Below are 14132 nucleotides of genomic sequence, written 5' to 3'. Positions count from 1 at the left end.
TAAGGTACTTTTAAACTGTTATCAAGTGCTGAAAACATTCCCTTTTCTGTAATGTCAATTGGCTTATGCACAATTCTTGCACTTTTTTGTTTCTCACTAGCCGCTGATGCAAAGGAAAAACAATATTGGGTGACTCAGCTCCGATCCTGTGCCAAATACCACACGGAAGGTAATTCTAAGGTAAATAATAATGGGAAAGAAATAGCATTGTTGGATATAACTGGAGTAAGTGAAGAACAGGATAACATGGAAAATTAATCCATTAATAACAGCAGTCAACTTCTATTTGTGTAGCATTTTTTTACATTTCTCTCAAAGCCTTTCATAAATAACACATGCTAGTGGTGTCTATTCTGCCTTTATTTCAGCTTTAAGATAATATAGCATGAGTAAGTGTTGAGAGGGAGGTAGATTGACTAGACAGTGGAATTTAGGGATTTCCAAGGGGAATAAACATAGGAAGATATTGTGATTGCTTGATATCTTTTGGTTAACATATGGCACTTCAGAGGTCTGAAGCGTGTTACTAAACAGCTGGAATAATAAAGGTTTAATAGGTTAGGAAAGTAGCTGGGAAATTAGTCCATACATAGATTTGGGTATGAAAATGATTATACTGTATGATAAGGCAGCATATCAATGTGGTAGTATAAATCACTGAAAATTGTTTGGTTTCAAAGAATAATTGGTGGTCTTATTTGCTCCCAAAGTTAGATAAGAAAAAGTTGAGCTTGCTAACATTTTACAAATTGAAGTGTAGAATTCTTGAAAGACACATACAGTGAATATTGAGGGATAATATGTAATTTTTCTTCTTTTACAAAGAGGGGACTTGGTTTGGAGGATAGATAATGATATATGGAATCCAACCTCTGCCACTAGTTCAAATCTGGTCTATCTATGGCTCAAGTTAATAGTTTGGTGATCTGTGGGTTTGTCTACACTAGTTGTTCAAACTTGAGTTAATTGATTGCTAATTAACTTGAGTTATCTAATACGTTTGTACACTTTAGTCTGGACACTCCACAAATGTTTGTCTACCCTCTACCTAATGTAAACCATTTCTGTTGTAGAACAAATACTTGTGAAGTGCCAAGACTAGGGTGTACAAATGGATTGGCTAACTCGAGTTAATTAGCAGTCAGCTAACTTTAGTTAAAGGTTCTATTGGAAGGATATCCTTTGTGAAGTGAGTCAGTAATCTCATTTCAATCTCATTGTTAATAGTGGGCAGTTTCCCAGCATCTTTACTGATCCTTTCCTAGCTTTAAATACGAAGTTTTCAATTATTTGATTTTACATTTATTTTAGAAAAGTAGGATGCTTTTATTTGCCACCTCAAGTGGATAAATCCTGACCTTGTTCAAATTCTCCTCTATTTTTAAAAAACCTCCCCTCTTGGTTAGTGAAAATGTAAAATTGAAACTGAGTTACATAAAATAAGTAATTTACAAGTGAGTTTTCTAGATTAAAATTTTGATTTAAGGTGAACTGGGTGTCCATTGCATTTTGAACAGACCACGGAGGATTGTATCTAAAATACAGATTGATATTAAAAATTCAGAAAGAAATAAAGAGAGATTGCTTGGCTCCCAGCAGTAATGCATGAATATTCATGTCTGAAGACATAGACTTATTTATAATTCAGATAAACTAAGGAAATTGCTTATTTTTCTAGGAAAACACACAGTTTAGGGAAGGGGGCTATCAAACTGTTCAAAGCTCATCTTAACAGAGTTATTGTCTGGTGGACCCACCTCCCTTTCCTGCTCATGATAGTGTGGACTACCTCCCCTTTGTTGCTGATCAAATAACACCCTCCTGGCATCTGCAGCAATTGCTTACATGGGAAAGTACATTAAATGTTTTCCTAATTTTACTTTAGTTTCTTTTGAGTGCAGTTTAGCAGCTGGAAACATAGAGGAGAGTAGTACCATGTGGCTAGCAGGGACTCCATAGACAGCTGCTGGTTTGTGGACCAGAGTTCAGGAAACATTTGTGTAGGGAATATAAAAGTTAGAACATGATACTATGGTGTATTATTCAGTTAAAGTATTGCGAGTAGGTTTGCTTTACAAATGTCATACAATCTATTTTAAATTGCTCTGTAAGGATCATTCAATTTTGCATGATGCGGTTCTGGTTTAAGGAAAGGAAAAGCAATAACAGATGTACATTTTCCTTTTAAACACCACACCAAAATTGTAATTCACAGTATGCTGCTTGTTAATTTCAGTTCCCTGCAGCGGTGCTCTCAAGAGCAGAACACGCATAGACAATAGAGGAATGGCATTACAAACTTCATATGTATGAAGTTAGCACTAATCAATATCTACAGTAAGTTTTGTTTGGGGTATACTGCTGAGGCTGGGTTTTTCAAAAGTACTAACATAAGGGACATGAGTCCCATTGAAGCTCAATGAGACTTGTCCTCTTAACTTTGCAATGATGCCACGCTTTAACTCGAGTGTTGCCCCAAACTCATCATCAAGTGTGGTGGTGATTTAACTCTTGATAGCTGGTCAATCCGGGGGTGCAGGCTAAAGCTTGAATTAGAACAACTCAGTCAGCTGCTAACACGACCACTCTGCATTATGGATGCAGGCTAGCTCCACTTAAGTACCACTAGTCCTCATATACTTTCCCCTACCTCAGCAAGAGAGAGACTTGCTGGTGCTAAACTGGGTGTCAGTTCCCTGTCACCCCAGTTAGCCACCCAAACAATCTCAGCTCTGCCATCCTTTAGTGCCTCCCGCTAGTCCCCAGCCCCTATCACTAGATACTCATAGTAATTACCAAGTTCTCTGTCTCCAGAGAGACTTACATATCACTGGAAGGTTACAACTCAAAATCAGGTCCTTTCTAACAACATCACACTGTAATTTATTTATAGTGAAAACAAATACAGGTTTATTTACAGAAAGAGATTCACAGATTCAAGTGAGTATTCAGAAAGGAAACATGCTTACAAATAAAACAAAAGTGTAACACGCTTTTAAAAGACTCATCGTAACTTTGACAGGCTACATTCCTTTGTCTGAGAGAGTTTCTCACCCTCAAAGTCCTTTTGCAGAGCTTGCTGATTTTCAATCAAATCAGGATCCAGATTTTTCATGAACCACCTCTCTCTGTATTAAAGAGTGTTCATCAGTGAAAGGGATAACCAAAGAGGATTCTTACAGTTCAGCAAACCTTTGAAATGTATCCTTTTGAAGAGTACTCTCAGATAAGACTCTCCTCCCAGGCTGCTTGTTCCTGGGTGCCAGTGCCATGCTGCCTTTACACCCCCCTTTTTAACTTGTTTTTCCTGTTTACTGCACTTGAAAGTGTGAAGTGGCTTTGCAGTGGTTAACTTACATTAGAGACCGAGGTAGCTGAATAGCAGAAGACCTCTTTGCCCATTCTGCCTTGTTAGACTTTACAGCATATCAGGAAGTATCCATAAGTCTTTTTACAGTGTTAATACATACATTTCACAATGATGATGATCAATGTCTCACTGGTTTTCATTTGATATCTCACATGACGTGCTTTATAGAGAAATACTGTGACAGCAATATGTTAGGTGTAGTGTGTTTCTCAGTTCTAATAAGAGTTGCTGACACAGAGTAGTGAGCCACCAATGGGTCTCTGTTTCACAATCCCATAAATTAAAACCACAGAATAATACAAAAGGGCTCCCTATATATATAACCAACCCAGGGGTGAAAGTAACTTACAGGACTTACCGGTACTGCTGGAGCCCTGAGGGGGGCATGGCCTCATCTAGAAGAGGTGTGGCCTCAGCCGGAAGAGGCAGAGCCTCTCAAGATTTAAAGGCCCTGGGGCACCAGCTGTGGCTGGGAGCCCCAGGGCCTTTAAATCAACCTGGGGCTCCGAGCTGCAGAGGTGGCTGGGAGCCCCTGGTGCTCAGGGGCAAATTAAAGGGCCCAGGGCTCAGGCCACCGTGGAGCTCCAGGCCCTTTAAATCCCCACCGCAGCTCTGGCCGCCGGAGCCGCAGGCGCGATTTAAAGGGCTCTGGGCTGCCCACAGCCGCGGGAGCTCTGAGCCCTTTAAATCTGGCCCCAGCCCGGCCGCCGGAGCCGCGGACGGGATTCAAAGGGCTCTGGGCTGCCCGCTGCGGCGGGGAGCCCAAAGCCCTTTAAATCCCCGCCGCGGAAGCCCGTGCAGTCCAGCACGGCGTACTCTCTCTTGCCGGTACGCCGGACCAGACCGCACCGGCTTACTGTCACCTCTGAAACCCTTCCACAACTGGAAGGAGACTGAATATACAGCAATAAATCAATGACCGAAAATGCTCTAAGGGTATGTCTACACTACCAGAGTAGTTCGATTTTACTTAACTCGAATTTGTGGAACCGACCTTACAAAGTCGAACGTGTGTATCCACACTAAGGACAGTAATTCGACTTTGTGAGTCCACACTAACAGGGCAAGCATCGACATTGGAAGCAGTGCACTGTGGGCAGCTATCCCACAGTTCCCGCAGTCCCCGCTGCCCATTGGAATTCTGGGTCGAGCCCCCAATGCCTGCTGGGGGAAATTATGTGTCAACTGTCATCATTCAACCGTCACTCCCGCCCTCCCACCATGAAAGCGCCGGCGGGAAATCTGTTCGCGCACTTTTCTGGTCAGTGACAGCGCAGACGCCACAGCACTGCGAGCATGGAGCCCGCTGCGATCATCGCTGCAGTTATGGCGTTGTCAACTCCTCACACCTTATCGTCCACCTTTTTCACAGTCAGATGCTGAGAAATCGGGCGAGGAGGCTCCGGCAGCACGGTGAGGACATCAAGTGTGAGAGTGGCACAGACCTCTCACAAAGCACGGGACCCCACGCCGTGGACATCATGGTGGCAATGGGTCATGTTCATGCTGTGGAACGGCGATTCTGGGCCCGGGAAACAAGCACGGACTGGTGGGACCGCATAGTGCTGCAGGTCTGGGATGAATCACCGTGGCTGCGAAGCTTTAGGATGCGTAAGGGAACTTTCCTTGAACTGTGTAACTTGCTGTCCCCTGCCCTGAAGCGCAAGGACACCCGGATGCGAGCAGCCCTGACTGTGCAGAAGCGAGTGGCCATAGCCCTCTGGAAACTTGCAATGCCAGACAGCTACCGGTCAGTAGTGAACCACTTTGGCGTGGGCAAATCTACCGTAGGGGTTGCTGTGATGCAAGTTGCCAACGCAATCGTTGAGCTACTGCTCTCAAAGGTAGTGACCCTGGGAAACGTTCAGGTCATCATAGATGGCTTCGCCGTGATGGGATTCCCAAACTGCGGTGGGGCTATAGATGGAACTCACATCCCTATCCTGGGACCGGACCACCAGGCCAGCCAGTATATTACCCGAAAGGGCTACTTTTCAATGGTGCTGCAAGCACTGGTGGACCATAGGGGACGTTTTACCAACATCAACGTCGGATGGCCGGGCAAGGTTCATGACGTGCGTGTTTTCAGGAACTCTGGTCTGTTTAGACACCTGCAGGAAGGTACTTTCTTCCCGGACCACAAAATAACTGTTGGGGATGTGGAGGTGCCTACAGTGATCCTCGGGGACCCAGCCTACCCGCTAATGCCCTGGCTCATGAAGCCCTATACAGGTGCCATGGGCAGGGACAAAACTCTTCAACTACCGGCTGAGCAAGTGCAGAATGGTGGTGGAGTGTGCTTTTGGACGTCTCAAGGGGAGATGGAGAAGCTTACTGACTCGCTCTGATCTCAGCGAAACCAATATCCCCATTGTTATTGCAGCTTGCTGTGTGCTCCACAATCTCTGTGAGAGCAAGGGGGAGACCTTTATGGCGGGATGGGAGGTTGAGGCACATAGCCTGGCTGCTGATTACGCCCAGCCAGACAGCCGTGCGATTAGAAGAGCCCAGCGGGAAGCACTGTGCATCTGGGAGGCTTTGAAAGCTAGGTTCCTCAGTGAGCAGGGTAACTGTGACTATTAAGTTTGTTTACAGAGAAGCTGAACCTGCCCCTGTTTCTTTACCCAGTTAATGTTGACTATCCTCTGCAGTTACATACCCCGTTCCCCGCTTCCAACACACGTTTAAAAATAAAATACATGGAACTTTGTTAATTAACACCATTTTCTTTAGTACTGATTTCGCGGTAAAGGGTTAAAACTGGGATGCAGACTGTGGTGGGTAGGGTGTGTAGTGCTGCAAAGACCGCTTCTAAACTCGAGGAATGACAGGCTCCTGCTCCTAGAGCGGTGCGCGGTGGCGGACTGGTTGTTTCAACGGAGCCTGCCACCCCTCCTTCTCGGGACTCGGGGGGGGGGGGGCTATGTGACTTTGTGGCGGGGGAGGACGGTTACAGATCAGCTGCTGCGTGGCTCTGTGATCCAGGAGAAGGAACGCTGCATAAGATCTCTAACCACCCTCCCCTGCCACAAAGTCACATAGACCCCCCGCACACAGAACATGAAAACCACCTCCCAGACTGACCGGGGTGCCTAGTGACTGCACTGTGTGTGTGACCTGCTGCTGAACCTGCCCCCGTGTCTGTACCCTGGTAAAGGTGACTGACCTGTCCAATTACCAACCCCCTTTCCCCCTTGAAACACAGTCTCCTCTAAAAGAACATGACAGAAACAGTAATTAACAGAAAAGTCTTTTTTATTATCACCTAGACAGTTAGGGGATGAAACTGGGATGGGGGCTTGGGTGAGGCAGGAAGGAAAGGACTTCTCAAAATTTAGGGAATGAGAGCTTTTTGTTAATTGAGCACTCTGCAGGGTTGGAGTGACAGTTTTCATGGCCCCTGGCACCCCTCCTTCTTGTTACTTTGGGTGAGGGGGGTATGGGACTTTGTGGCGGGGGAGGGCGGTTACAGATACACTGCAGTGGGGCTCTGTCCTCCTGCCTGCGGTCCTGCAGAACATCCACAAGGCGCCAGAGTGTGTCTGTTTGCTCCCTCATTAGTCCAAGCAGCGTTTGAGTCGCCTGCTGGTCTTCCTGCCACCACCTGTCCTTCCGTTCACTGTGTGAGCGCTGGTACTGAGACATGTTCTCCCTCCACTGGGTCTGCTGTGCCGCCTCGGCTCGGGAACAGCCCATGAATTCAGAGAACATCTCGTCCCGTGTCCTTTTCTTTCGCCGCCTAATCTGCGCCAGCCTCTGTGAGGGGGATGCCGGGGCAGGTCGGGAAACAGTCGCAGCTGTGTGATGGGAAAAAGGGAGTGAATTCCTTACAAAGATACATTTTTGTGAACAATGAACATAGTCTAGTCCAGGGGTCTGCAACCCGCGGCTCCGGAGCCGCATGCGGCTCTTCAGCCTCCTTGTTGTGGCTCCCTTCGGCCTTGACAAAAGAAAAAAAAAGAAAAAAAAAGAATAACGGTTATTTATTAATTTAATTTTTATTTATATATTTTATTTTTGTTTATTTTGTTGCACAGTTATCTTGGAGTTCGAGGTGATACTTTAACATCGAATTTTTAAAAAGTTTTTATAATTTGTCAATTAAAATATGCGTCACATCCACGTCTATAGCCCTCGCCTTTACCTGCAGGTGGCTTCTTGAGTGTGCGACCCCCGCGGTAAGCTAAGCATGAATACATCCCAAAAAAGAAAAATCTCAGAAGAAAATCGAGAGTTTAATTTTGCATGGACAGATTCCTTTGCCTTCACTGCCAACGACGCTGGCTTACCTGTGTGCTTGATATGTGGCGAGAAATTAGCAAACAACAAAAAATGTAACGTTGAAAGACATTTTCAAAACAAGCACTCAGCATTTTCTGAAAAGTACCCAACTGAAGATGGGCGAAAGAGAGCGATTTTGGAACTACTACGGAAAGTTGAGCAGAGCAAACATACTTTCAAGAAGTGGATCAACTCTCCAAACTCAACTACAGCTGCTAGTTTTGTGGCAGCTCATGAGATCGTAAGGAGGGGGAAGCCGTTCACAGACAGAGAATACATGAAAGAATCGTTCATAAAAATATCAGAGCATCTATTCTCCGAATTCAAAAACAAACAAGAAATTATTCAGAAAATTAAAGAAATGCCTCTCTCTGCAAAGACCGTCAAGGACAGGACCATTAAAATGGCAACAAACATCACCAGTAAGCAAATTGATGACATCAATTCAGCTCAAACATATTCAATTGCCTGTGATGAGTCGAGTGATGTAAACGATATTGAGCAGACAGCACTGTTATGCAGATATGTGAACTCTGATGGGCCGCAGGAAGAACTGATTGAACTCATACCGCTAAAGGGCCAAACACGGGGACAGGACATTTGTGAGGCTGTTTTGAGTTGTCTAAAAGCCAAAGGAATAAACACCACTCACCTGGTGTCAGTGTCTACTGATGGTGCACCCAGTATGAGAGGAGCACAGAAGGGCTTTGTGAATTTACTTCAAAAGTCGCTGGATCGAGAGCTGATGACGTTTCACTGCATCTTGCACCAAGAAGCACTGTGCGCTCAAACGTTCCCCCCTGAATGTGTGGAAGTGATGAACCTCGTTATTAAGATAGTGAACAAAATAATTGCAAACGGGTTAAACCACTGACAGTTTTGATCATGGTTAGATGAAGTCGAGAGCGCATATTTGGATCTCCTGCTGCACAACAGAGTTCGGTGGCTGTCAAGGGGAGACGTGCTGAAACGCTTCGCTGCTTGTCTGGAACATGTGAAAAACTTCTTGGAAAGCAAAGGCCTCAGCTATCCCGAACTGGGAGACCTCGATTGGCTGGAAAAGTTTTATTTCATGGTGGATATGACAAGTCACTTAAACACGCTGAATAAAAATCTCCAGGGAAAGGGAAGCACGGCCCTGCAGTTGCTGGAGGATGTTCTGGCGTTTGAGCGCAAGATGACAGTGTTTGCCAGAGATGTACAGAGAGGTACGCTCTCTCACTTCCCCTCCCTGAGAGAGTTCAAAGAAGAGAACAATCACATAAATTGTGATTATTTACACCGTGCAATTATGGCAATGCAAGCTGCATGGAGAAAGATTCAGCGAGTTCAGAAAGGAAAAAAACACTCTGTCCTTCCCTGTCACACCGCTGGACATCGACCCATCCCTGCTGAACATATCCGCATTCACAGGGATAAGTCAGCCCGATCTTGAAATTGAACTGGCCGACATAGCGGATAAAGACTTATGGGTGTCCAAGTTCAAAAGCCTGACAGCGGATCTCGAAGAAGTCGCCCGTCAGAAGGCCACTCTCGCTAAAGAGCACAAATGGAATGATATTGACAACCTCCCCAAACCCGACAAACTTGTTTTTGAAACATGGAGTGCCATTCCCGACATGTATATGAACATGAAAAAGTATGCATTTGGAGTCCTGTCCATCTTTGGCTCAACATACTTATGCGAGCAAGTTTTCTCGAGCATAAACTTCATAAAGTCCAAATATCGCTCCCGCCTCACAAATGAGAGCCTACAGTTCTGTGTGAAGATCAAAGTCACATCTTACAGCCCCGACACAGGGAAGATCAGCATCGAGCTTCAGAAACAGAAGTCACATTAAACAGGTGAGAACACTAGCATTTAATAGGCTATTATTATTCAGAAAAAAACATTTATTTCAGACCCGGAGCTGATGTAGTTTTTTATTGTATGTTCAGGTGCTTCGGTTGATTGCTGGCCGAGAAAGAAACCCTAAGAGGATGAGAGCACACTGAAATGGACTTGTCAAAAAACGTTCCTAATTTTATGTTTACTTTTTTAAAACTGCTAAGCTGCAACTATATGTTTTTTTATATTAAAGTGGGCTACGTTTTATTTTAATTTTACACAAATACGGGAAGGACTCAAAAAGGCCTGCATAGTTCAGTGTTTAATTTATTTCAAAGTAGGCCTACACATGCACACTGCACTTCTGTTTGTTGTATTCTGTTGTTGTAACAGGTAAAATTAAAAAAAGATTAAAACAAGATTAAAACTTTTAAAAGTTTATAAGCAGTGTTATGTTTTGCGGCTCCAGACTATTTTTCTTTAGTGGAAGAGGGGGCAAAATGGCTCTTTTGATAGTAAAGGTTGCCGACCCCTGCTTTAGTTCGATTTCTGTACTCCTCCCCGACGAGGGGAGTAGCGCTAAATTCGACATGGCCATGACGAATTAGGCTAGGTGTGGATGGAATTCGACGCTAATAGCTCTGGGAGCTATCCCACAGTGCACCACTCTGTTGACGCTCTGGACAGCAGTCCGAGCTCGGATGCTCTGACCAGCCACACAGGAAATGCCCCGGGAAAATTTGAATTCCTTTTCCTGTCTGGCCAGTTTGAATCTCATTTCCTGTTTGGACATTGTGGCGAGCTCAGCAGCATTGGCAGCAATGCAGAGCTCTCCAACAGAGGTGTCCGTGCAATCTCAGAATAGAAAGAGGGCCCCAGCATGGACTGATCGGGAAGTCTTGGATCTGATTGCTGTGTGGGGCAATGAGTCTGTGCTTTCAGAGCTGCGCTCCAAAAAACGGAATGCAAAGACCTACGAGAAGGTCTCCAAAGCCATGACAGACAGAGGATACAGCCGGGATACAACGCAGTGCCGCGTGAAAATCAAGGACCTGAGACAAGGCTACCAAAAGATCAAAGCGGCAAACGGATGCTCCGGATCCCAGCCCCAGACATGCCGCTTCTACGAGGCACTGCATTCTATTCTAGGTGCGGCCGCCACCACTACCCCACCACTGACTGTGGACTCTGACGATGGGATAGTGTCGACGGCCGGTTCCTCGGAGATGTTCGCAGACGGGGAAGATGAGGAAGCAGATGAGGAGGACGAGGCAGTCAACAGTGCTTACAACGCTGATTTCCCCGACAGCCAGGATCTCTTCATCACCCTCACTGAGATCCCCTACCAACAATTATGTTTGCTTTTTTTGCAACAGTGTTATAGTGTTGATTCATATTTAGCTTGTGATTCACTATGACCCCCAGATGCCTTTCTGCAGTACTCCTTCCTCATTTTGTATGTGTGCAACTGATTGTTCCTTCCCAAGTGGAGTACTTTGCATTTGTCCTTATTGAATTTCATCCTATTTACTTCAGACCATTTCTCCCGTTTGTCCAGATCATTTTGAATTATAATCCTATCCTCCAAAGCACTTGCAGCCCTCCCAGCTTGGTATCGTCCGCAAACTTTATAAGTGTACTTTCTGTGCCATTATCTAAATCATTGATGAAGATGTTGAACAGAACCAGATCCAAAAGTGATCCCTGCGGGACCCCACTCAATATGTCCTTCCAGCTTGACTGTGAACCACTGATAAGTACTTTGTGGGAACGGTTTTCCAGCCAGTTATGCACCCACCTTATAGTAGCTCTATCTAGGTGTATTTTCCTAGTTTGTTTGAGAAGGTCATATGAGAGAGTATCAAAAGCCTTACTAAAGTTAAGATACATCACATCTACTGCTTCCTCCCCTATTCACAGGCTTGTGAATGTTAGTGAGTGCCAACTTAAAATCCATATTTCCTTTCTGTGCCTTGATCTGTTGGTAAGAAAGTGTCACTCAATCATAGGCACTGTATTTTAGTCTCTAGTTGTAGTAGTTTGTATTGTGGCTCCATCAGAACCCCATATGGTAAGTAGAATAAGGCAAGGAAGAGTATTTAGATGGGGATGTGTGCAAAATATGTGGTTTGGGTCAGAAGCGGCAGGTTTGGATAATTTTTGGTGGTGCCCAAAAGATGTCCAAGTCATGCCCCCCACCCCCCTGGCCTAAGGCTCTGGGAGGAAGTTTGGGTACTGGGTGTGGGCTCTGGGCTGCGGCAGGGGGTTGGGGGGCAGGGGGGCAGTGCTTACCTCATGCAGTGCCAGTTTCCGAAAACGACCCGTACACCGCTCTTGCATCGACTTGGCACTTGGGGAAGGGACAGCGCACAGAGACTTCCCCACCCTCTCCCCAGGGCCGCAGGAACATGCTTCCCGGAGTGACATGGAGCGGGTGGGCAGGAAGCTGCCTTAGGCTGTGTCTACACTGCCACTTTCAGCGCTAAAACTTCAGTCATTCAGGGATGTGAAAAAACAAACCCCATAGCGACAAAAATTTTAGCGCTGAAAAGTGTCAGTATAGACAGTGCTCCCGGCGATAAAGCTACCACCTCTCATTCGGGTGATTATTTTTTATTGCTGGGAGACCTTCCCCCGGCAATAAAGCGTGACTACACTGCCCACGTCACAGTGCTGCCGCAGTCGTGCTGTAACGTGGGCAGTCCCGCTGTATTGCTGGTGGTGGCGGTGGCTGGGGCCCCCCAGGCCCTTTTAAATCATCTGGGGGCAGCAGGAGGGGCTGGGCGGTGGCACCACAGGCCCATACAATTCGCCGCCCCTGGTTTGGGTAATTTAGTACATTACACTCTTCTCTGTGAGTCAGTATAGAACCAGTGATTCTGGGAGACAGGAAATGCTATTCACATGAGATTGACATTGGATGTTTCACATATTTTAAGCTATGGAGGAAGCTTTTACTCATTATCTTGCCTAATTTCCAACTGAGCCAACTGTTGCTCAACTAACCCTCCTATACCAGAATTTCAAATGCAAGTGATATTTTTCATTTCTCTTAAATTATTCCATAGTGCAACTTTGCGCTGTTGAACATCTCTGATATGCTAATCCAAAAGTAGCTGCATTTCAGTGATGGATTAAGTGATTCTTGCATGTTTTTTTTTATAGAACTTTGGGATCATTTGAAATGAGAAGCCCTATATCTATATACATTTAAAATTACTATTGCTATTGAAATCTATTTCTTGCGGTGGTTGTCATTTTTGGTAGTAAACTTTGCTCTTTCTTGAAAGCATCAACACTTAAACTACATCTGTATGACAAAAGTAGTTTGCAATTCTCTAGAATTCTGGATGATGCGTGGAAAATGTATTAAGTAATGTTGCAGTCTGCACAAAAGAAGCATTTTCTGTAGTTAGTCCTGAAGTGATACACTTTAACTGCAACCAGTGAATGAACTCTTAAAGTAAAAGCAGTATGTATATTAGAACTTTTCTGTAACACCTACCCCTGGAAAGTTGAGAGGACAGTAAAATGTTTAGACTGGAGTCTCAAAGTAAGTAAGATGCAGCTGATATTAACGATGATCTTCAGGCACATTGCAAGACTCATCTTTTTTCCCCAGACACTTGAAAATGGGAGGGAATTGTTTGAGGAGGATGAATTTGCAGTATGTTAACTTAAATGCCATACTTGGGATGTATTTTTAAGTTGTGTCAGGTATGCACAAAGTTTATGCATGGTGCCTTTTTTTGAGTTTTGATTAATCCAAATATATACCATAGGCACAGACAGTTCAGTACTTTAGTCAAGTAAAAAAAAAAGTTTAGTCCATTTTTGTTAATTTGTTAATCTTTATCAGTGGCAGTCTTGATCTGATATGACATTTTGACAAGTCTTCTCTCGTGTGGTGAAATTTTATAGGTTACTAAAATTTTGTCTTCAGTAATCTCCCAAAGGACTAATACAAGTAAGATGATTATAAGAGCAGAACTATATGAACGATAAATTAGATTTTATAAAACTGAATAATAAATGCCATTTTATTTTTATACTGTTCTTGATCACACTTCACTTCAAAGTGCTTCTGCAGAGAACTAAAAAAAATAATTCAGAATTGCAACTTCTTTAATCTTGTCACGTGGGTAGGCACTTGGTTTTGGATAAATAACACTTACTTTGGGATAACTCTGGTATGTTTGAACTTCACATAGGGCTGAATTTACTAGAAACAAATAAAGGTATGATATTTTTGTGAACTGTAGCCCGTTTTAATAAAGAGAGAACATCTGCTAAACTAATTAAAAACACACCCTGTTATCAAATGTTCAAAGCTGCTCTACATCCAGCTCTAAATCTGAGCCTTGTTCAGAACGGGGCGGTGGAGCAGAGGAGCTGTTTTCAGATTGGATGGAAGGTGGGAGGAGGAAGAACAGGGATTGAGGCAATGATTGAAGAGATAGTAAGGATGGACTGAGTGAGCTGCTCCTTCCCTAACCTACTTGGCATCCTATAGAGGATGTAGGCATAGCATTTTGGAGTGAGCTTGCCAGCTTGGGTCCACAGGCTTGGGCTTGCAGGGCTCAGACTAGTGCATTCACAATAGCTGCGTAGACAGTGCTTGGAAGTTGAGGCTTGGGCTGGAGTTCAGGCTCT

At 44.6% G+C, this 14132-nt stretch overlaps 1 protein-coding gene across 6 annotated transcripts in view; it reads left to right on the top strand.

The window, feature by feature from the left end:
* Positions 1–14132, top strand: part of OSBPL10 (oxysterol binding protein like 10) — a 172211-nt gene that overhangs the window by 49764 nt on the left and 108315 nt on the right. For all 6 annotated transcript variants that reach the window (XM_039525645.1, XM_039525644.1, XM_039525646.1 and 3 more), the window contains exon 3: positions 101–180. In XM_039525645.1, the coding sequence (XP_039381579.1) occupies positions 101–180 (80 nt within the window). The remainder of the gene's footprint in view (positions 1–100; positions 181–14132) is intronic.

This window comes from Mauremys reevesii, linkage group 2 (genome assembly GCF_016161935.1).
Source record: "Mauremys reevesii isolate NIE-2019 linkage group 2, ASM1616193v1, whole genome shotgun sequence".
Taxonomy (NCBI): domain Eukaryota; kingdom Metazoa; phylum Chordata; order Testudines; family Geoemydidae; genus Mauremys; species Mauremys reevesii.
Note: the sequence above shows the minus strand (reverse complement) of the source record. Positions and strands in the feature narration are given on the sequence as shown.